Source organism: Chelonoidis abingdonii, chromosome 6 (genome assembly GCF_003597395.2).
Source record: "Chelonoidis abingdonii isolate Lonesome George chromosome 6, CheloAbing_2.0, whole genome shotgun sequence".
Lineage (NCBI taxonomy): Eukaryota > Metazoa > Chordata > Testudines > Testudinidae > Chelonoidis > Chelonoidis abingdonii.
This window is the reverse complement of record NC_133774.1, coordinates 97,411,715-97,436,951: the sequence shown is the minus strand read 5'-3', so window position 1 is coordinate 97,436,951 and position 25,237 is coordinate 97,411,715. Positions and strand designations below refer to the sequence as shown.

The 25,237-nt window shown below is 41.0% G+C and overlaps 1 protein-coding gene across 1 annotated transcript in view; it reads right to left on the bottom strand.

The window, feature by feature from the left end:
* The window catches only part of PIP5K1B (phosphatidylinositol-4-phosphate 5-kinase type 1 beta), a 168,010-nt gene that overhangs the window by 105,115 nt on the left and 37,658 nt on the right, over positions 1-25,237 (bottom strand). Inside the window, exons 2-3 of the mRNA XM_032801803.2 lie at positions 8,420-8,501; positions 7,155-7,223 (exon numbers count right to left, since the gene is read on the bottom strand). Of these exons, the coding sequence (XP_032657694.1) occupies positions 7,155-7,223 (69 nt within the window). The 5' untranslated portion in view covers positions 8,420-8,501. The remainder of the gene's footprint in view (positions 1-7,154; positions 7,224-8,419; positions 8,502-25,237) is intronic.

The window sequence follows — 25,237 nt, the reverse complement described above, 5'->3', positions numbered from 1 at the left end:
CTTTTTTTGCAACAGTATCACACTGTTGACTCATATTTAGCTTGTGGTCCACTATGACCCCTAGATCTCTTTCTGCCATACTCCTTCCTAGACAGTCTCTTCCCATTCTGTATGTGTGAAACTGATTGTTCCTTCCTAAGTGGAGCACTTTGCATTTGTCTTTATTGAACTTCATCTGTTTTACCTCAGACCATTTCTCCAATTTGTCCAGATCATTTTGAATTTTAATTTCATTTTAATGAAATACCAGAAATTTCCTTTAAAAAAAATTCAAAATGATTCGAGTCAGCTTTGAGTCATGTTCATGCTCTAGGAATTTTTGACTACAAGGAAGCATTTGTTCTTCAGTCATACTTACTTTTAAGTAACAACAATCTACACACGGGATCTTTTCCAATCCCATGCAAACACCTTTCCCATTCTCATGAAATAAAAACAGCCCTGAAACTTAAATCAAACCACCTAAGGTCAGAGCATGTCGCATAGTGATATTTCCTCTCCTCGTCACCTTTTAAAAGATGTTAGAGCAGTGATAATTTTATTTTTATTATTGTGTTAGGTACTTGTTGTGTCCAGTTAACTTTACATTCACTGCTGCTGCTGCTGCTGCTAAGAGGACATCCAGCTCTGGGTGGGTGCTGTGCCATTGATACAGCACCCATTTTAATTATTCTTTGCGGCGGGGTGAGGGGGGAGGAATTTGGGATAAATTCCTTGACTTTGCTGGTCATTTTTGAGGCAGTCACACTTTAGACATTTTTCATCTCATCTCAGTGTTGTAACATAACTACTCAAAAATAAATCTCTCCATTATTTTTAAAAGGCCTAAGCTGCATAAGCCTACTATTTCACCACCATTTGTAACTATGAGTGGCTGCATTCTAGTATGCCCAATTTCAGACTGCACTCGGACTATCAGCAAGGATACCCACCTGTTGTTTGTGGTACTCTTAGATCTGGGACTGCAGTCCCTCAAACTCCTTTCTCTGACCTTGGTACTGCTGGGTAGGTGGACACTAATACTTGACTTTTCCTCTCTGGAGAACAAGATCACTTTTGTTATTATTGTGGCACATCTGCTGTGTTGGCAGCAAATGTGACTTCCAGACCTACAGGCAAAACCTAATTCTAATTGCAATAAAACAATCTATTGCTTAAGAGTGGGAAGGAAGAAAACATTTACTCTTATCTAATAGATGCAGTTATGGGAAGCTGCAGGGAGTGGTGGTTCAGGAAAGGTACAAAAGTTTAATGGCAAAGATACGGGGCAGCTACAAAGATTAAAGGTCACCAGTAGCAAGAGGCTATATCTGCCCTCTCCTCATCTCAGAAAGTTGTGTTACACAGTTCTGTTCCCTATCCTTGATCCATCCCTCTTCCCTGCCTCTTAGAATCATTTCAACAGAACTCAATGAAACGATGGTGGCTACTCTTTACAATGAGTAATATTTTTATACTGAACATGTAATTGCACTGCAACTTTCTTTCGTTCTAATTCCTACGTCAAAACAATTGCAACATTGTTCTTTTCATATCAATTTCACTTTCTGATATGCTGCGCTGTTCAAAAGAGGGTTGGGAAATGGATTTCTTGTAACTGTTTTATGAATGGTGGTGATCACTGCTGGGCAGCTCGGCAGGAAATTAAAAGTTACTAAAAAAAATTTTTTTGCCCAGTTTTAATCAGAGCATCCTGAACACTGCTAAGTTGGGTAAGAGAGCATCTGAGATATTTCTTCATTTTTGCCATTCTTTGAAAATGTCTACGTTTACATTTTTAAGAGTGTTTGTTGATTCTGGGTGCCCAATTTGAGAAAACGTGGGCCTCACTTTTGGAAGTGCTGAGCACACATAACTGCAAGTGATGTCCTTGGGAGCTGAGAGTAGTCAACACCCTTAAAGAAAACAAGCACTCAAAGCTAGAGGTCACTTGTGAAAATGTTGACCTTAATTTTAATATTCTAGGCTAGATTTATTTACATAACCCATTCAGTGTTACACATAAACAGAGAGGGCCAGGTTCACTTTGGCTTCTATATCAGCTTCCACCAGTGTATCCCCTCTCTGCCCCGCTAGGGGCCTGCAGCTGTCTAGCACAGCCCAAAAAGTGGTGGGTGATAGCAAGGGATAGGGGACATAGCTATTGCAACTAAAGGATGTGGCAATTTAGTGCATTCACACTGCAGGCTCCCTCAGCAGGGTTTGTACAGTATCCATAGTGGAAGTTAAAGCCCTCACTCATCACCTTCCTTCACTTGGGTGCTTTCCCCACAGAGGTGCAGTGACCCATGCTGGTAAAGGGAGACAAATTACAGCCACAATAAACCTGACCCATTCTATTTAAGTGCAACATTGAATTGGTTATGTAAAGCATTTGTTATAAAATGCAAACCAGAAGGAACTGAAGATACAGCTGAGGTGCAAAGTCTGATTTTAGTTGAAAGGTTGTCAGCAAATACATAATCTAGGTATTAGTAAACTCACTGCAGCTGCCAGAACACAGACAATAAATGCTTTCCACATTTGCTTTGACTTCAGCCTTGCCTTTATCATTATACATACCCCACTGTGAGCCAGTGGATTCCCCATCATAGTGGCAAGTGACAGGAGACTCCTGAAATCCAGTTTACCCTTCCCTGAGCAGATCTGGGTGTTGCTCTGTGGGTGGGAACATGCAGAAGTTCCATGCCCTAATCAGGGCCTGAGGCCTCCTCTATTGCCTGTTGCAACTCGCACAAGAACCACAGCAGAGGCCACAGAATCCTCTGGCCGATCAGCAGAGATTGTAAACCCCAGTGGATATTTCATGCAAGTGACAACCTCCTCAGCCACCCAGAAGATTGTGTGAGATATCCAGCAAAAGTTCTAATCTAAGGCACTCTGCTATGGAGGGGTATGTCTACACTGCAGCTAGGATCATGCCTCCCAACTTGGGCAGACAGACACGCTAGTTCTGCTCAAGCTAGTGCACAAAAAATAGCACTGTGGATGTTGTGGCATGGACAGCAGCTTGGGTTAGCTGCCTGAGTAGAAGCCCACCAGACTCACCAGATCAGTACTTGGATGGCTAGCCTGTGCCACTGCCCCCATGCTGCAACATCCACACTGCGATTTTTAGCACACTAGCTTGAGAAGAGCTTGCGTGTGTCTCTCTACCCAGGCTGGGAGGCATCTTCCTACCTACAGAGTAGACCTATCCTAAACTCTTCTGATAAACGTTTCATAGCTATTTGGCTCACAGAGCTTTCAGGCCCCAAGTGGTGTGTCTGAAGCTTTTAGTTTCCTTAAAATCATACCATCTGGTTTACAGAGCATACAGAATCCATTGGCCATATCTGCATAGTTTGGGATCTTGAACTGAAGCTATTCAATTTCTTCAGTTTAAAAATTGCATATTTGTGAAGTTTCTGTATTTCTTTAGCCAAATTATTTGATTAGAGAGATTGCAAATCCCTCAGGTTATATCTAGAATATTTATAAATCCAGTAAAACCAATCAAGAAGTTTATAAATTCAGCCAAAATTTAAAAAAGGTCCCAGAGATGCAAGTGTGTGTAGTGAATAACTCCAAAATGAACAAGCTATCTAAAAATTAGGGCCAAACAAACAAAAATATTGCGACTAATCAGGAGAGTAAAAAATAGTCACAATAAATCATAGTTTTAAGTCACACTGTTAAATAGAATACCAATTTAAATGTATTATAAATATTTTTGAATGTTCTTCTACATCTTCAAATGTATTGATTTAAAATACAACACAATACAAAGTGTACAGTGCTGACTTTATTATTTATTATAAATATTTTCACTAGCTGTGGGAAAGAATCACAAAATAAACATAGAAACTAAAGTACATAGTAACTAATCACAAAACACTGTAGTTTTATTTTAAGAAGTGGGCAGCAATATCTCCTGTAAATGTAAACAAACTTGTTTGTTTTTAGCAATTGGCTGAACAAGTAGTAAGACTGAGTGCAGTTATGTTAAAATAAAAATAAATAAATAAATAAATAAATAAAAATCTATATTTGCAAGCTGCACTTTCCCGATGAAGACTGCACTACAGAACTTGTATGAGGGGAACTGAAAAATACTATTTCTTTTTATAGTGAAAATATTTGTAATAAATAATAAAGGGATCACTGTACACTTATAGGTCACTGGATTTTACATCACAAGTAGAAATTTTCCATGCATCATATTCCTTTTTTGTATGTATTTTATAAACATGACTAACCCTCTGCAAACATCATAATCACTGCCTGTTACTCTGAGAGATGAATAAACACAGGAAATAAACTATAAGAAGCAAAATACAATATCTAAGGGACAAGCCTCATTTGGGTGTCTTATAAATAATTTTGCTTTTTAAATATTAGGTGCCAAATTCAACCCTTGTGTAAAGCAGGTGCAACTCCATTTACTTGAATAGAGTTGCACCAGAACAGAATGTGGCCGTAACGGTTTGGTTTTATTTTTGTCATCTGAACATTACTAAATCTTTAAATGTTATGGTATGTGTCTGCAAGGAGTCTGTCTGCTGGGTTAGACTCCTACAAAGCCATTTCAGGTCCAGATTCAGCAAAGCACTGAAGCACATGCTTATGTACTTTACTTAATCAGCGCTTTAGCAAAGTACTATAAATTATTAGTACTGGGGCCGAGGCACGCCAGTTGGAGAGACAGCTGTGTTGTGCGGGGGTGGTGGTGTCACGTTGGGAGAGAACAGCTTTAAAATCCTGCTGAGGCTCTAAAGGAGCCCAGTCAAACATAGCCGGCTGGGAGAGTTGAACTAGCACATCTCTGGGCCAGGACTGCCCACTTTTGAAGTTCTGCCACCAGTTCTGGGCCTGCAATGACACAGGGGTTGCAAGTAGCTTGCACTGTTGCACTCTAGCTATAGGCAGACTTACTCCTGTGAACTGTCATCACCCTGGAGCAAATTTGGCCTGTTGAGAATATTAAGGGAAAAAAGCATGAAATCTTACCAGTCCAAAAACAGACGAAGATTCTGACCCCCAAATCCCAGGAACTTATGAACTACAATCTCAAGCACCCTTTGATAATGCATTCCTTAAATTAATATGAAGAATTCACTGCAGAATAACTAGTGTGTTAGGTAGTGCGTGTAAAGATTCAAAATCACAAAAATACTTGGTCATCTCTGTACTTTTCCTAGCTAAGAACATACTGACAGCAACAACTTAAGAGCTCTCAGTTCTTCCATAAACAAACAAAATCTGCTGATGTCCCAATGCCGCCTTTTATTTCTACTACTCCACTGGAGATTTTCCAGTCATGACTGGTGTCATTTTGCACTAGGATAACATATATGAGTTGCCAACAAAACTGGATCAATCTGATATTGTATGTATACTTCTTTAAAAAAGTTAGTTCTAGAATATACACCTGTCAATCTCTGGGAACATATCCTATCATTAAAAGTTAGCTGCAAAGAACTGCAAGAGGCAGCCACAAAACATTGTCGTGGCAAGAAAATGTGTCTAGTTTTGGGACTGGAGAGACAGGGAAAGATTGGGAACCTCTGAGGTAAAGGCACGAGTCCAGAAAGAATAGGTACAGCAAAAGAAACACAGGTGAGTTGTGGCCACTAGAGGTTACACTCCTCATGGAAGAAGTACTAATTTCATAAACTAAAGTATTCTCTCTCTACCTACAGTACCTCTCTATTGGAAGTACTATATTCTCTTCGTTTAATGGAGCCGTGAACCCAGCCTTTTTCTGTACCTCTGCCTCAAACACCAATCAGTATTCAATCCTTGAGGGATGCTAACACAAACAACAAAAAAGTCACATCTATAACGCCAGCTCAAACATAACTGCCTGTTGCTTCTAAGGAAAGAAAAGGGTCTTAAATTTTAAAGCCACCTACATACTGAGGAAGTGGCTGCCAAGGAAAGGAAGAATTAAAATGGAATATTTAAAAATCCTCCCCGACTTCACCAACAGTGATACAGCAAAACAGCAAACGTAGAAAAATTATCATTTGTTATTGGTATTGCAGGAACTCTTATAGGCCAGAGCTCAGTTGTACTATGCGCTGTACAAACACAAAGGGAGGGACCGTCCCTGCTGTATAGAACAGTGTTGGCAATCAAAAGGAGAGAACTGAATTCAGTAGCCAGGGATTTGTTCACTTTAAAGATATTGATTTTTTCAAAATTAAATTTATATTTTTGTTTTAATTTAAAAAAGCTTATTGTGGGTAACATCATTGCTAATAAGACTCTCGCTTAATGTCACCCACACAGAAAATCAAGGAGAGGAAGCAGCAGCAAGGAACGTACCATATGTTGATGTAGCACCTAAACAACAGTCTCTGTTACACTGTGCTACAAATACTGTGTTAATCTCTATTGTTGTTATTGTAAGAAAGAATTAAAGGCATGAAGTTATCTATTAAACAAAATTACCTAAAAAACCCATACAACAAACAAAAAACAAAAACCACACCTTTGGCAAAATATTAAGGAGGGTTAATTTGTAGTCAAGAGACAGTACAAACATTTGAAGCATTTGAGAACTTACTGTACTAGATTCTCGGACAATAGTGTTTTTAGCAACAGAGATATCTCTGTTGCTAGGAGCCAAGAATTTTCCATGCTATAGCAAGGTGTGTATTTAAGAAGAGACGTTAATATTGAGTGGTCACACTTCCTGGATATAGGAACTTGGTATATCTTTTACAAAAGAGAAAGGACTCAGAAGTAAACAATGGCATTTATTTTGTTTTGCTTCTTTGGCCTATTTGGATGAATGTTTGACTTACAACAAGTACAAAGTGAGGAGGGATAGTTCAGTGGTTTGAGCCTTGGCCTGCTAAACCCAGGGTTGTGAGCTCAATCCTTGAGGGGGCCACTTAGGAACCTGGGGCAAAAATCAGTACTGGTCCTGGTAGTGAAGGCAGGGGACTGGACTTTGACTTTTCAAGGTTCCTTCCAGTTCTATGAGATAGGTCTCTCTCTTTCAATATATATAGAGAGAGATTTGTTTTCTTCTACTTTGAAGGCTCCACATTAGGAATGCTCAAGTATTAAACTCTCATGCACTAGAGACTAAAAAATACACAGCTACAGAATCGATATACTGTACTAAACAATCTTACAAAAGGAAGGTTACTGGTCACATTTACCTTTTTATATGTTTTCTCCTCATTTTGTTTTCCAGCAGGGGCATCTCCATTTTCAGTAACAGATGACATCTAAGAGATAGAAAACAAGTATTTTTTAAACCATAAATACTAATTTGTTATCCCCACTTGCTAAATTCTGATTTTTAGAGAGGACAGTAGTAAGCTGTTAAATTGTGTAAAGACTCTCTTCAAAAAAATCGTTAGTTTAGAGTTTCTTTTAGCCTCTCACTTAAATCAATAACCAATAGACATCCCACACTACTAACTCATGCCTAATTTGCCATCCACCCTCACCCATATGTGTGTTATGTTTTTGTAACACTTTCATCCATGTTTCTAACCTCTCTAGGTCCTTCTGTATTATTTCTCTCCTTACTAATATCTGTAACTCTTTCCTAGTTAGTATCCTCGGTGGATATTCAGTAACATTCTTTTTACCCCCTCTTCCAGAGTATTAAAGAAATGTTAAATGAACCCAGCCCAAGCAGCATGACCAAGTGTAGTATTGCACTAGATATTTGACAAGTGATCACTTGTCACCACCCGTTGGTTATGGGCCTTCGGCAACTTTCAAACCCACCTGTCAGTTTTTATATTCAAGCCAACTTGAATGAATTTTTCTTAGTGTCCAAGTTTAGTTAGATTGTAAGCTCTTTGGGGCAGGAACTTTTTGTTCTGGTTTTGTACAGCACCTAGCACAACGGGGGCTCCCAGGCAGGACCATAATACAGATAATAAATAGTAAATAAGATTTGGAGAACAAGACTGCCTGGACATACTATCAGACTTTTTTCACTGGAATCCAATTAAATGATGTCTTCTGCATTCCCCTTTCCCCCTCCTTTAGTCCCTCCACACAATTATCTGAAAGACGGATTCTTGTTTGTACAAGACTACAGATGTAAAAGTAAAAGTCTGACTTCACAACAGATTCCATAAGACAAGTTTGATGTATGCAATAACTGGTATAAACCATGAGGATTGTGCTTGGGATCTAGATTTGTGACGGCACATCCTGCATGCCCAAGAGACCCAAGACCTGTGGTTAAGTTGACACACAGTCCCCAAAGTTGCAAGGTGATATTTGACATTGTACCTGCTAATTGCAGTAAAGCAACACCAGTTCAAGAATAAATCATATTCCCTCACCCAAGATCACCTGCAAGTATAGATGCCAAGGAAAGGAAGAATTAAAATAGTAAGTTTTAAATCCTGTTACACTTTCCTAGTGTTACATATTAGTGTTATAATGAAGATACACATACCTTTCTGAACTAAATTGCAAGTCATCTGGAGCCAAGATTGACTGTCAACCCATTCATTGATGCTGTCAATTTTTCCAGGTCCCTGTTAACACAAAAATCATTCAGCATTATGTAATCTGAGTTTAACATCTGTTAGATATTGTTTAAAGTTTCATGTAGAAAGGAATTTTTACTTTGAGTAGGTTAGAGCTTTGCAAGAAGTAGGGCAATACAAGATCTTTCTCACGTGGTTTGATTATTAATGTATATTTAATAGAACTAGCTTTTGCTACACTGAATAAAATCAATATGGTCATCCTTTCTGAGTTTTAACTTGCCTTTGCCCTAGATACAAAGCTACTGTGTCATGGACGTCCTTACTGAAAAACATTTATGTAGGGCCATAAATTTTCATGACATTGTACAGAACATAATTAAGACATGTTCTGTGCCCTGAAGAGTTTGTAAAGTGAACACCCAACCCTGCAACCTTTACTCACTTGAGTAATCCATACTGAAGTCAGCAGGACTACTTGCATGAGTGAGGGTTTGCAGGATGAGGCACTGAATAGTAAATAAATAAATAAACTTTACTTCAGAAAGAACTCCATCAGCACTTACTATACAAAGCTTTCTAACCTGTATATAATTAAGCTATCATAATTAAGTAATTAATATATTATTGGTAGTCTTGGAAAGCTTTTTATTGGTAAATGTCAATTTCACCCTACACACAGAAACCTGTGGAAATATTTCCACTGAAAATTACTGAAATTTACAGAGAGGCAAAGACAGATAAATGCTTCCTGAAAACAGAGTCTGATTTAAGGATATTTACTTTTTATATTTGGACATGTGATGTTGACAATTTGTGTTCTAATAATTTTAAAGCTTTAGCTTTTTGAATCTCAGTGTCAGTCATTAAATAATTGTCTGACCTCATCCATAATTTCCCGCAAGTGTGAAAATTTAAATAGAATTTTTTTTAAAAAGCTTAAAATAAAAATTATGTCAAAATTATATTTAAAAAGTTAAAAATTGAGGTCTGCCAAGCTTATTATAGAATAAATTCTGCTTGCTTTCCTCACATCAGTAGTCCCATTGACTTCAAGCAGAATTATCTTCTTGAATACATAAGGTACATGGGTGCCATTTGGTCCCTCTTTGGTCTCTTTCTCTCTCTGCTGGTAAAATTATACCCATAAGATGGTAGTTCAGTTTTGTTCCCCCCCCCACTCCCCATGAACACATTTGACTCTGCTCTTGCAATCAGTGTAAATATCTCCTTATACATAGCTACACACTTAGGAGTATATCATTTAATTTATTTAAAGTGAAAGCAATTTTTCCTGGAAGGAAAGCCTATCCTTAACTTTTTAAGAAGTTTTTATAAAACAGCAAACTTTTCCTCTTGGAATGGCTAAAGAATTGTAGCACCCACAGATCAAATATGGCTTGTGTCAAATTTATATCTTTGGAAAACTAGTTTCTCCATTAAGAGCTAAAAAATATTTATTACTCAAATCCTCTGAGAAGGATAAACCTTCCTAATATCACCCACCAGCATTTTATCATGCATCAAGTTTCATTTTGCCCTTTAAGTCTTCAAAAGCAACTAATATCTTCATTATTAATGTTATTACTTGGCCAGATCCTCCCATCACCCTACACACAGAACTCCCACTGAAGTCAGACAGAGCCATTTAAAGTAGGTTTCGTTTATTTAGAAATGTACATACGTCAACTATTTTATAACAATATTATTAAGCTTTATCTGTACTTACATTTCTAACCACAGTGGTACTAGAACCTAGATATGTTTCTCTAGAAAAATGCTACCATGGTTTCAAATTCCACCAGAAAGACAGCCTAACTGCTACTGGTCACTTTAAGATGAATGAGCCTCAGAACACAAACAAGAGCAAGATCCTATGCAACTCCCAGCATTAACCTGAGATAGGATCAGACCAACTCAAAGAAAGTCAAACATCAATATAGCATAGGAATTTCCTCCCAATAAATGTTAGCTGAAGAAAACATTCATGCCGGATGTGGAAGAAAAGCCTGTTTGTGCCCAATATAGCCAGATAAATTATTCAGGAACATTTCATCCATGTGAAAATTATGCTCCTGTAATGTTGCCAAGGTTAGGGAGAAAGATGGTGATCTCCTGACTATAGTAACAATTGAACATGCAACTTAAATTTCTATGAAGAAAGTAGAATTTGACTATTTTTGCTAGTTTCTTCCATTTTCTAAAGCTGGTTGGCCCAGATAGAAGCATTACTATTCTTGGTCCCAGGCTTGTGGGGAGCCAAGCACCCTTAATTCCTTTGAATTTAATGGGACTTTATAGTGCTCAGCATCTTCAAGAATCAGACCCCTATTAGCTGTAAAGAATATGATTAGGTTAATTCACTGAACTAATTTGTTATGAAAAACTTCCTTATCTCTTTATTCTTTAGAGACCTGTGGTGCCGTTTTGGTACTGAGATGCTTTGCATAATATGTATTTTGCTGTAATTATTTCTACAAAATGAATAGTACATTTAAAGTGCAGGGACATATCCCCAAAGTGTTTGGAATGTATTCACAGGCTACACTACACCTCTGATTCTTAAAATCCTCTACCACGTTCCCATTTGAAAAAGAAGGAAGTTCCTGGAGAACTACCGTATTTGATCTTAGCATGGGCCAAGCAGTTCTTGGTACATGCAGCTCACTGAGATTAAAAGGAGTTTCGGAAACTTTTAAGACCCAGAATTACTTCATGACTCAGTATTAGACTAGGTTATTTATAAAGGTCTTCATTGTGGCTCCTCAGGCACAGTCCCACTTGAAGGCATGGGGGAGGCACGTTATTCCCCAATAGTAATTTTAGGAAGCATTTTTCCAGACCTCTGCAGAGTGCTGTCTCTGGCTTCGGGGTCCCCCACCCACAAATCCAAAACTGAAGGAAGAGGTTCAGCTCCCAGAATTTAAATTCTTCATTACTGAAGGCCCTCAGGTTCAAGGTTTCAGTTCAGGCACATCTATTATTAATACGTGTTTAAAATTTGGTTTTTTAAAAATCTGTGTTTTTAAAAATTATTCTTTTAAGTTAAAAAAATCATTTTTATGCAACCATTTGTCTTTTATGATTTACTTCACATCACTGGAAAAAACTTAGTTTCCTACACCTTCTAATGTTACAAACCTCCAGTTGCAATTCCAGTGACCTCGGAGATAATAGCACTCTGCACTTTCCCCCTGAAAATGCACTGGATGATTTCTGTCAGATTCCTCCACTGACTCAAAGAAAAAAAAAAAATCCAGTCATGTTGTAACAGTCCCTTTTAAGGGTACATCTGCACACAAACAGCCGCCCAAGGCAGTGAGTCTCAGAGACAGAGTCTACAGACTCAAGTTTGTGCTATGACACTAAAAAAAACTAACTGTGTTGACATTTGCCTAGAGCACAGGCTCTGAAGTCCAGGGCCCAAGATCCCAAGCTCAAATGTCTACACAGCTACTTTTGGCACCGCAGTGCAAGCTTGGGTCCATACACCCTAGTTCTGCTGTGTAGATGTTCCCTAGGCAGCTGGAGGATTGAGGACAACACTGATACAATAATCACCACATGTGTATTAGAAATGGGAGTTGTATAGTAAGGGGACAGAGGGAATGTGGGCTTCCCAGAGTTTACAAGCAATGGGAATGCAAGTGTGTGTTCAGGAAGAGCTCCAGTGCTGTTAATTTTAATCTACCATAAAGTTGAAGCAGAAATTTGTATTTTTAATTGAGTGAACACGATGAATGGGGAGAAAGTCACACATAATATTAAAGACTAGACAGTTTCCCTGTGCAGTTTTGTACTAGTGCCTGGCTGAATGCATAGAGTATAAAAGTTGTTAAAGAACCAAACAGGAAAAGTAAGAGCCTCTCAGGTACACAGCTTCACAGGAGTTAACACAACAAGGGCTTGGCAATCAATTGAGTAGAGAACTTGCTTAGCTGACTCCAAACAAGCTACAAGGTTTTACTTTTCTCAAGGCTAAGGCCTTGTCTACACAACAAGCATCCAGCATAGACATAGCTTATGACGACTGAAGGAGCTTCTCTGCCAGTACAGTAACATCACGTTCCTGAAAGAGATGAGCTCAACCAACTTTTGTCAGCATAGCTGTGTCTACACTGGGGGGTTTGTCAGCCTAGCTATGCTAGCTAGCCTAGGGCGTTTCTTCCACATGCCTGACAGCTATGCTGCCAAAACTTTGTAGTGTAGACTTGGCCTAAGCTTGGGATCAAAAGGAGATCTAAAACATCAAAAGAGGATAGAAAAGGGAGTGTGTGGGGCTGTCAGATGAGCTGAAAGAGGCTGGCCAGAATGTATCAGTGAAACACCTGACAGTCTGAGACAGACCCGGGAGCATGCTGCTGCATTATACGCTATTTCTTCCTGCCAGGGATGGAGTTAGCTGGGCTGAGGGAAGTTATGTGAAAGACAGACCCACACGACTACGCTTTTTGTTTTACCATGTTCTACTTGTTTTATACCTTTGAGTAATGAATAAATGATACTTGGTTTTGAAGAAGCTGTTTCTGTATCACAGCAAATGTGTGCTGTCACAGGCCCTTAGAGCAGTGGTGGCCAACCTGTGGCTCCGCAGCCACATGCGGCTCTTCAGAAGTTAATATGTGGCTCCTTGTATAGGCACCAACTCTGGGGCTGGAGCTACAGGCACCAACTTTCCAGTGTGCTGGATGGTGCTCACTGCTCAATCCCTAGCTCTGCCACAGGCCCTGCCCCAACTCCACCCCTTCCCACCCCCTCCCCTGAGCCTGCCATGCCCTTGCTCTCCCACCCCACCTCGAGCCTCCTGCACAACATGAAACAACTGATCAGGAAGTGTGGGGAGGGAGGGGAAGGAGTTGATCAGCGGGGCTGCTGATGGGTGGGAGGTGCTGGGAGCAGGGGTGGGGGAAGATGATGGACGGGGCTGCTGACATATTACTGTGGCTCTTTGGCAATGTACATTGGTAAATTCTGACTCCTTCTGAGACTCTGGTTGGCCACCCCACTCTAGAGTATAAAGCTTGCAGTTGCCAAACACCATTGGACATGCTAAAGTAGTCATGGTTGATAGACCAAGACCTGGGCTACAGCCCGTTGGGTAAGAGTGGGCAAGTTGCAGATCCCCACCCTAGGAGAAGTGGACTTGAGGCCTGCCACTAGGGGGCAGGGCACTAGGTAAGACTCAAGAAGGGACATCAGTGGATCTAGCCTAGTAACTGTGAGAGTACATACATCCAAATACATACAGCCAAGTACATATATAAACAATGCTTTAAGTTTCTTGGTCTGGCTAATAAAAACAAGTACTATTACTTTAGTCCATTTCAGCTCAGTTTTAAGTCAACACAAAACTCCCACTAATTTCAATGAGAGGGACCCTATTACCAAAAAAATCGGTTCTTGCTGGTTGCCTCCGTTAGTACACTCAGCTAATAATTAGTTCTGTTTTCTTACCATTTCCGAAAGTGAAAAAAAAAGTTCTCAGAATCTCCATTTCACTCACTTTCTATGAGAAAAGAGAACCTGATTTCTAACTAATTTATAAACAAAAAGCATGCTATTTAATTGGATTATTTCCACATATAAGCAATGTTGCCTTTCACAGCTATTGCTAGCATGGGTTGGTACTAACCAACCTTTGTGGGGGAGGGGGGAGAAGGGGTCAGCTGTTTGTATATGTACACCACCTGACTTGCACTTTTTCCCTGATGAATACCAAATCTAGGAAAACACATTAAAATGAAAGAGTAACACTATTTTTCATCTATTATAATAATTGTAGGTAAGTGAAGTGAGAGCAGTATCCACTTAAAATTTTTTTTAAACTTTATAAATTTTAAATTTTATAATATATATAGCGACTGGATAGTGTAGTGGTTAAGAGCGCCGTCCTTTGATACAGGAGACCGCCCCTTTGATACGAGAGACCGGGGTTCAAATCCCGGTTGGTACCCAACTTTCCAGTAGGGGGTCTTTGGGCAAAAGACCCCCTAACGCTTCACCTGCTTACCTCAAATATGAGAGTGACACGAACTAGGAGAGTCATGCCGGCTCGGACGTCGCCCGGATTAACAAGGTCCGTGCCAGATGTTGAGGAACCAGGACAATCTGACGATAAGTGGGCTACTGGAACAAACCATTCATGGACGAGACAAGAGAACCTGGAATTGATGGAATGCTACTACAACAGTAGACCTAATGAGAGGGGATATATGAAACGTATGAGGGGACTATGGATGGACAAAAGACCTACATCCACACTTACTGAGAAACAGCTAGTTACCCAACGCTTCAACATAGTAAAGAGGAAGCTGCTCTCACAGCTTGAGATAGACCAACTCCACATTACATCCCAGACTCAAGAAGACCTGGAAGAACAAGTGGATGTGCAGCCCACACCTGAAGCTGAAACTTCACTGCCACCCCCTCCATTGCAGAGCACAGCAGCTGATATGAGGCATAAGATCATGGAGAAACTAGCTACAGTCAATCCTCGAGACCGATTACCAAGGCTCAGTGGAGAAGTACCATCAGATAGTATGTTAGAAGATGCCAATAGAGCCCTCATGACAATCCCTACTACCACCATAACTCAAACCAATGAACTGGTATACGCTACAGCCTCTGTAATCCTGGAGATGCTTGGCTACACGATCAAGAAGAACAACAGTATGTACCCACCCTGGAAAATGAGGTTGGAGGATAAGATCAAGGCGACTCGGAGAGAGAAGTTAGTCAGCTGGTGGAACTACAGAAGGGTGTAGAGATTAAGGATAAGACTCGGCTACTGAAAAATAATACAAGGGCCTGACTCCATCTGAAGCCCTAGAGACTGCTAAACAAAGGCTCACAGCACTGGCTACCAGGCTAAGGAGATACACTAGAGAAGCAGAGGCCAAAAAAGTAAATGCCCTTCTCCAAAGAACCATCCAAGGTGTACTCCCAACTGCAGTGCAACAACACAATAACAGCAGAGCCACCAGCAGCAGAAACTGAACAGTACTGGAAGAACATATGGGAGAAAGAGAAGACTCATAACACCAGTGCAAAGTGGCTGCAGGACCTGAGAACAGAGCACAGCAATCTCCCAGAACAGAAACCAGTCACCATCACAGTAGAAGACATCCAGCAGCGGGTCAAGAACATGAAGAGCTGGACAGCACCTGGACCAGACATGATCCACACCTACTGGCTAAAGAAACTAACAGCAGTGCATGAACGCCTAGCAGCACAGATGAACCAGCTGCTAGCAGCAGGCTCCCACCCAAACTGGCTAACACAAGGAAGGACAGTGCTGATCATGAAAGACCCCTGCAAGGAACAGAACCGTCCAACTACCGGCCAATAACCTGCCTCCCCACAACATGGAAAGTCCTATCAGGCATCATAGCCGCCAAGCTACAGGACCATATGGGCCAGTACATGAGCACAGCTCAGAAGGGCATTGGGAACAACACCAGAGGCTCAAAACACCAGTTGCTCATAGATAGAGCAGTCGCCCAAGACTCAAGGTCTAGACAGACCAATCTGAGCACAGCCTGGATTGACTACAGGAAAGCCTACGACTCAATGCCGCACACGTGGATCTGTGAATGTCTGGCGCTATACAAAGTCAACAGGACACTAAGGACCTTCCTCAAGAACTCAATGGGACTATGGAAGACAACACTGGAAGTCAACTCAAGGCAGCTTGCACAAGTGGCCATCAAGTGCGGCATATACCAAGGTGATGCACTGTCCCCGCTGCTGTTCTGCATAGGCTTAAACCCCTCAGCCAGATAATCACAAGGACTGGATACGGGTACAGGTTCAGGAGTGGAACTACCATCAGCCACCTCCTCTCTACATGGATGACATCAAGCTGTATGCTAAGAATGAACGAGACATCGACTCGCTAATCCACCTGACGCGGATCTACAGTGAGGATATCGGGATGTCATTCGGACTGGAGAGAAGTGTGGCCGGATGGTAGTGAAGAGAGGGAAGGTAGTCAAGACTGATGGGGTGGAACTACCAGCGGGCCACATAGCAGACATACAGACCAGCTACAAGTACCTTGGCGTCCCACAGTCACATGGAACCACGATGAGGAGGCAAGGAAGACAGCAACATCCAAGTATCACCAAAGGATAAGACAGGTCCTGAAGAGCCAGCTCAGTGGGAAGAACAAGATCCACGCCATCAACAGATACGCCCTGCCGGTCATCAGATACCCTGCCGGTATAGTGAGCTGGCCAAAGGAGGACATGGAGGCTGCCGATGTGAAGACCCGGAAGCTCCTCACAATGCACGGAGGTTTCCACCCCAAGTCCAACACCCAGAGACTGTATACCAGCCGGAAAGAAGGCGGGCGGGCTTGGTGAGCGTCAAAGCCACTGTCCTGGACGAAACCCGGAACATCCAGGAGTACATCAGTAAGATGGCCCCCAAGATGAGCTGCTGAGAGAATGCCTGAGGCAGCAGCAGACATGGGAGGAAGACCAAGCAGAAGAAGTGCCATGGCAAGACAAGACCCTGCATGGGATGTACATCGACAGATAGCTGAGGTGGCTGACATTTACCAGTGGCTGGAAAGGGCTGGACTAAAAGACAGCACTGAGGCACTGATCATAGCAGCACAGGAACAGGCACTGAGCACCAGATCCATTGAAGCAGGGGTCTACCACACTAGAGAGGACCCAAGGTGCAGACTGTGCAGAGAGGCCTCAGAGACAGTCCAACACATAGTGGCAGGACGTAAGATGCAGGCAGGAACAGCATACACTGAACGGCACAACGCCAAGTGGCTGGCATTGTGTACAGGAACATCTGCACAGCGTATGGGCTAGACCCTCCAAGACCAGATGGAGATTCCACAGAGGTTGTGGAGAATAGCAGGCGCCTAAGATTCTGTGGGACTTCCAGATCCAGACGGACAGGCACGGTACTGGCCAATCAACCAGACATCGTCGGTAATAGACAAGGACAGAAGACAACGGTGGTGATAGATATAGCATGCCAAGTACCAGGGCTGCCAAGTGACAGCAACATCAGGAAGAAGGAATATGAGAAGCTGGAGAAGTACCAGGGCCTGAAAGAGGAACTAGAGAGGATGTGGAAAGTGAAGGCCAAAGTGGTCCCAGTGGTGGTAGGAGCACTCGGGGCTGTGACTCCCAAGCTGGGTCAGTGGCTCCAACAGATCCCAGGAACAACATCAGAGCTCTCTGTCCAGAAGAGTGTAGTGCTAGGAACAGCTAACACTAGATGTCCATGTCCATATAGTATGGTCATTGGTTTCATATAAATGCCATAGACAACTACATACATACAGAAGTATCATCTCAGACAGAATTTGGAACAGATAACTTTGAAATCTCATGAAACACTGGAGGGGACTGTTTTTGAACAATTTCACCATCATCATCATACAATATATCAGAATTAATCTAGAAATCCTGTTCTCACACTTTTGTGCATTTCAAGTCAACATTTACTAGCGGTGGCTACTTTCTAATTACTTCTAATCCTTTCATAAATACTTTCCTCCAGGGGCATTCAGGATTCTGAAACTGGCCTGTTGCCTGTCTGGAATAAAACACAAGAATTCACACACAAGAATTCAGTATTAGTCACAAGACAAACTTAGATTATCATATTAATCAGCTAGCACTAACAACAAAAGGGTTTCAACATGCAACATTTGTGCTTCTCATTTCTTAAGTGTGGCCATTTACCAAACCAGCCTGCAAAGATTCTATCAGCAACATTTCAAACTGAAAACTTCTGCCTTCCTGCTTACTGTTATATACTATATTTATTGGCTCTATTAGAAGGAATTATTGTCAAGGTAAGTCTGCATGTTAAGTGCTTTTAGGTCAGTCACAGTAATTTCAAAGTCACAAAAATGTCAGCTTTATAATGCTATGAAACTTCACTTATTGAACGTTGGCAAGAAACATTTTCAACTGCAATATTTTCAGCTCAGTCGTACTTTTAGATATGCTGCCAGTCATCATGTAGCTTTGTTGAGTCAGTTACTGGATTGTCCAGATGATTTTTCAGATCTACAATACACATCAATTTATTTGACAGCAAGATGCAGCCCTAGACTTCCAGGTTTCATGTCCAAGTGTCACTATCTCAAATCAGAATTCTTTGGGCATGGGTGTATAGGGTAATAAAAAAAATGATTTATGAATAAATTGAAAGTATCTATATTTATCCACTCATTAGGCAAAAGGATATTATGTACCCCTTTGCAAACACTTCAGCTCAGTGGAATTCTGCTTCCTTACTTGATAACATTGATGGGATTATATATCTCACAGCTCTGAGTTAAGAACAGCTATCAACACTGGTCTACTATTCTCTTATGACACGTTTTTTCTTCAAATTTGTATACCCTCACTTTTACTTCTGAATACAAACCCTTCTGACTCGTTAATTGTCTATTCGCAGAATTTTGGCATGGGTTAACTGTACATACCGTATGACTACCCACAGATTTTTCGTTTCTTTGCATCTCTGTTCATTGGTTCCAAGGCTGCCTATTAGAAATGTTGTCAGAACCTGGGAGGACTAATATAACTAATTCTTGAACTATAAAGGTTATGCTTTCCTCCAAAATAAGTAACTAGATCTCCACACTATAAGCTATCACACAGTAGAAAACAAATCAGTGTACTTCTAAATGTCCCTGGGAATGGGAACAAGAACTGAAAGAGACCTTTGTGTTTTTTTCTTTACAGTCTAGACATTACACTAATTTCTGAACTTCCCGAAAGTAGCTCAATTTCTAATATTATATGTGGCACTTGCCCTAAATTTTCAGTGCTTTTTAAAATTAACAGTATTCCCAGAGAGAAATTAAATGTTAACTGCCTTATATAGTTCTTTTCTCTCTTTTTTTCATGCTTACTGTACTATGTAAAGCTTAACTGTCCATGTTCTGATTTAGTGGGCCAAACTCACTAGTGATGTGTAAGCAGGTAGGAGTTATGTCAGTCAGCAGATGTAAGTGGATGAAAAGGAATTTAAATTTGTTTAACTCACACACCTGAAGGCCTTAGAGGGCAGAAGGGGTAGCAAGAAAACCAACTAACAGAAGGAGGTAAGATGGTTTACGTTAGAGTAGACCACAAACACCAATTCTAGCACCTCAGCATATAACTCCTTTAGGCTCTGATCCTGCAGTGAGTTCTGCACAAGTGAGGGGCTCACTAGGATCAAAGGGGCTGTACCTAGACCCAATGGTGTATCCACACAGAGCTCACTGTAGAATCAGAGCCTTAGAGTCCCTCAGACCTACATACAATCCCTTACCAGAACATAACACCCTACCTCAGGGCTTGGCCCTGTGCATAATGTATTTATAAGTCTTCAATTTCAGTATTTATCTCTCACTAAAACCAAAATGGATAAACAGGGATATGCTCACGGAATCCCCTTGCTCGAGTTCTGCCACAAAATTGAAGAGGTTCACAGTAACTTCTCTGCCTCTGAAGGAACTGTCCCTCTCTGCTGAATCCTCTCTGCCAGGAATACCTTATCCTTAGGGTGCATAAACATGAAAGTCTGAAGAGTCAATTATTTGTCTTTGGAATGGACCTGCTTCAGGACAAAGCATAAATAAATAGTTCCAGCAAGTGCACTCAATACAGTATCACTGGCTGGCATGTGGTATTGCTATCCTCCTGGGGAGTGGTTATTAGAAACAGATTTATTTCAATGGAAAAACAATAGGCTTCCCCTAACCCCTCTCTCTCCTTTGCACCACCTCTGCTCCCTCAACTTGGGTTAGACCCCAACCACTTAATTGGGGATATTTGTGGGGAATCTCTTGTTGAAATATTGGCAGCACATCACTTGGATGTGGAAGACAAAGTGTAGCGGGACCACACGGGACAGAGCTGTATAAAGCACTTGAGCCCTTTACACAACATTGCCCCATGGAACCTGCTTTCACTCTGGTATGCAGCAGGCAGTCTGCGTCTCTGTCTTCAGCAGCATGCAGGGGGCGGTGACACTGAACCCCACATTCTTCGGTGATATTAGTATGATATAATTATGATCTATTTTATGCAAGATAAGGCATACAAGGTGTCATTGGAAAGGTTATGGTTTGCTGAATATGATTCTCCTATTTCTATGCATCTATCATCCCCGTGGGGGATGGCTGCTCAGACTCTACAGGGACATGTGACCAGGTCACCTCGTGCTAGACGCCATCTTGGGATGTCAGTGTTTTTCCCACTGACTGGCATGGGAAACAAGCTTTGAAACAAAGGGTTCCCAAAATATGCAAAGCTAACTTCAAATCTTTTGTAGTTAATAGATTTGTTTTTGCTCTATCTAAACCAGTGTGGGAGAATCATAACTCAGGGGCAGAAAGCTGTTGCATATTCCTCTCCACATTCAGAGATGGGGCACATTTTATGAGCATACTCTGTACAGTTCCTGTGCAGTGCAAAATGGTGTAATTTTGAATTTACACTCCAGCGGGGGTGCATGCCTAAAGAACTGGAAGGTGTCCTAACTCCGAGGTTCTCACAACAAGGTCCACAAGCCCTCTGAGGGGGGTCGCGGACCCCCCACAGTTAAAATCAGAGCTTGAGATCCAGCACCTCCTGCGGTGCTGATGCCCTGATCCCTGGCACCCCCCATGGGACAGAAGTCCTGAGCCCATGGGCAGAGTTGGGGGGGGGCGCGCATGATGGGCATTGCCCGGCCCCAAACTGCAGTGCAAGAGTAGGGCAGTCCCAGGATAGCTCCACCCCTCCTTCTCTCCCTGCATAGGAAGACAGGTAGCTAACTACATGTTGGCAAAGGATTCAAAACCTACAAGCCCATTTGGCAAAAACCATTTAGGCCTGAGATCTTATGAGACTAGTCATCTTTGAAGTCTCTCCCACATTAGGAAGTAGTTACACAAATCAAGACAGGAATGGGCATTGTTTAAAAGGAAGCAGGGAACAGCAGGAAGATTTTAATCCTTTGTATCTGAGAGTGGGCCATTAGTTGTCATGCCTCCTGAATTCCACTTTTAATGTCTTGAGTTCACGAATGCATGCTGTTACACTTGAAAACCAGCACGAAAAGTGAAGGAAGTCCTGTAACCCAAATTACTTCTAAAGAATGAGGTTACAGCAGACAGAAAAGGAAAGTTATGGAAACATTTCTACACCCAGGACCCAGAGGAACCAATGGAGTAAAAGGAGAAATTTAGTGTAATCCCTAACGCATTTAATCTATGCTTTGAGAAAAAAAAAAAGTTTCATAAATTAGTTCTGCCATTCATCTGAATTTTCTCACCTGTAATAGACACAGGCCATTTAATTTTCCTTAAACATATTTATGGCAAGCTTCCCCTTTCTATGACACCTATAAAAGGGTTATGTTTGCCTAATCATGTGCACAGAAAATTGTGCAATGCCCAGCTTCCCCAAACCAACAATATTCTGAGAAATTCAGCCCTCAGAGTTCTATTAATTATCCTCAAAGGGTTGTGATGGATAGAGAATAAGGAATCTCTCTTATTCATAATGTTAACAAAGGCTAGATGTTTATGTTTGATAGGGCTGCATTTCTAACTTCAAGAAGCATCCACCACACCATCAAATCACTTCAGAAATTATGATTTCACAAAAAGCAGAACAGGAAGGGACTCTGGAAGTAAGAACTAAAGTAAAACTAAAACTACATCCAAAACAAGGTGGTAGTATCAACTAAAACAAGATGCAGAGTACATTGCAATTTTATGTTTTGGGGGCTTAATGTTATTTCCAGTGGATGAAATGTGTGTGGGACCCTCTCCTCCGCTCCCCCACCGGCCTGAGGAAAAGGGTCTGGAAGGGAGGAATATGTGCTGAAACAGTGGTTGTCGTCTCAGTTTGGCGCGCGTACACACACACACACACACACACACACTCTCTAGAAGTTCTCGCTGAGTCAATAAGAAATCTTTCTGCAGCTCCTGCTGCAAAGCAAACCCCTTCACATTCTTTCCCCCAAAGCCACACAGGTCTATACCTTGATAACCCAGCCGAGACTCGATGTAACATTTATATATTTGACATGGAAGTATAGTTTACTTATTGCAAGGTTTGCAGTAGTGGTAATAGAGCTGATAACACGTTGGGCTGTTTCCCTTAAAGATGCTTGCACCGATGACAACAAATTGGGACATTTCACACCCTTTCAAACTAATTTCCCCTCAAATCACTGTTTTTTTCTTAAACCATATGCTCATTTCTGGGGCAGTCCCAACCCAAAAGAAGGAGGCTGCAGTTTAATTTCAACAAGTTACAGAGTCAGTCCCCCCCAGAGTTATATTTAACCTAGAGACTGTAGGTGGAAGAGAATTATGTTCTGAGTTTCCCTGGCTGATTTTTGTTTCTTTGTTTTTAAAAGAACATGATAATGTAAAAACTTGTCTTTCAAGTAGGGGAAATAAAGATTTTAGATCTATCCAGGAAGCCATTTTAAACTTTAAACTATTTATATTAAAACAAAGATTCCACGAAAATAGACAACAATTGACTTTGTTTACAGACTTTGCATGGCAGAAACTCAAAGAAGGGCACACCTGACACAAGCCAGGGATTCTAGGTAAACTGTAAGCCTCTACCAAAAAGTTGTCCTCATTAAGCACTTCATGTGTATTTCAGAAACATGCTGTTCCGGCTAAATTTTCAAATAACTGTTTAATTGGGATTGTTGACCATGGTCCTACTGCTACAAAGTAAAGATTCCAGTTTTTTGCTTCGGTTTACATTGTGTTATTATGCTATAACACTACACAGGGTAAGACAAGGGGGGAGACATGAATACTGGTAATTGCCAAGGTCAAAAAAATTGAAATACTATATACAGTATACTAAATATTGCTGTTAAAGAAAGCCGATAAAACTTTAAATACAAAAACTATAACAAAACTTTCACTCAGGACCCAAACCTTCCTTCAGTCCGCACAATCATCCCACCCCATTTTAACGTCAATGAATATTCCAAATGCAGAACAGTGACAGGATGCACCCCCTCATAGTTAAGAGTTGGACTCTTTACATCCCCAGACTAGAAGTCATTCTTTTGGTGACTAATGTTTTACTGATCAGATAGTTTAACTGTATATAGGTCTTCTTTGATCCTAACATTTACTCTTGATTCTCCTCAAAATAGTGTGTAGAATGACAACAGAGGCTATCTGTCCACACACCCGAACTATTCAAAGGGGTGAAAATATTTATATTTTTCTACTGATAGATCTCAAGGATAGAATCCTCTCATGACTTTATTCTATCCCAAAACATAATATGGAAAAAAAAAACATGATTTTTTCATTAGCACCAGGATTGTAAAATCGTCAGACAAGTATTTATAGCTTATCTATACACCTGTTAGTGTCTCTTGTTAAATCTGGTTTAAAGAGGTGGCAGACTTTTGACTGCAAATTCAGATCCCATTGTTTTTTCTTGTTAAAAATAGTGTAAAAAGAGAAGGGAACAGCAACAGGCGACACAGGAATTCTTTGGTGAATTGCCAAAACAAAGAAAAACTTGTCTACTTTTGTTAAATTAGCAAGCGGACCAAAAAGTGTTGGTTTTAACGGTTGAAAAACTTGTTGAAAGGCAAGTTTTCAAGTCAGTTCTGAAAATGCCAGAAACTATTTTAACTCTCAGCTGTTCTCTTATCAAGCCCAATTCTTATCATAACATTTCACTGATGAATAATGAGAATAATTTTTCAGAGTTAGTAGCCACTCTGGGTAAAAAGAGTGGAAAAGTAACTTTGGATTGCTGGGTCATGCAGAAAGCTAACTATTCTTAAGACATACACCCAACCAAACCAATTCACCAGTTTAAAGCACCGCTTATCCTATAGATATTTCTTGTGGCATACACAACTCTCTATTGCTCTTGAGGAACAAGAGAGACATGTATGCCACAATTAGTATGTCTAAGTTGATGGAATTCATATTCTGAGGAAACAGAGTATTTACACTACCTCTTAAAAAGCCTTTTTTTGGTCATATTGATAAGACAGAGAAGTTTTGAACCACACAGCTGCAAAGTAACTCCAAGCTGCCATTCAAATTGTTTACTCAGTCTTGCCCACACATAACAGATAATATCACTTTCACTTGTTCTGTTTCAATAACTTCCATTACTTTTTATGCCTTGTCAGATCTTTCAGACCCTAAAATAAGTTATACAAAACAATCTGAAATTCCTATTCAGTTGGATGTTTTCTGCCATGTTATTCTAGTCTGAGGAATACAGCATGGCATTTTAATGGAAATAAAACGGCAACCCTGGGGACTAGAGTTTCTCCCATCAGTTCCCAGATTCTTCTTAACCACAACACTGAACTTCAGCCTGCAAAATATACTTTTGAATATCAGATAAGTCAGTCTGTTCTTTGCATGTGTGTTCAAGCCTATGTTTCTATGCTTTAATTTTAAAAACTGCCAAATCTGTCATCCTTTTTCCTCAATGTAGGATCAAGTCACAAGGAAGTGATGAGCACCTGTAAATACCCACCCACCTCACTGAGCCCTTGTCTACACTTGCAAGTTGCAGCGCTGGTGAGGGGGTTACAGCGCTGCAACTTAGCAGGTGTCTACACTTAAAAGCTCAGCCAGCGCTGCAACTCCCTGTTTGCAGCGCTGGCTGTACACCTGCGGTCTGCTCCGGTAGCGAACCGACGCGCGTGAACACGCATGGTCATCAGGTGGACACCCCACAGCGTTTTTTATTGGCCTCCCAGATAGACTTACTCCAGCATTCCTTTTCAGCGCTGCTCTGGTT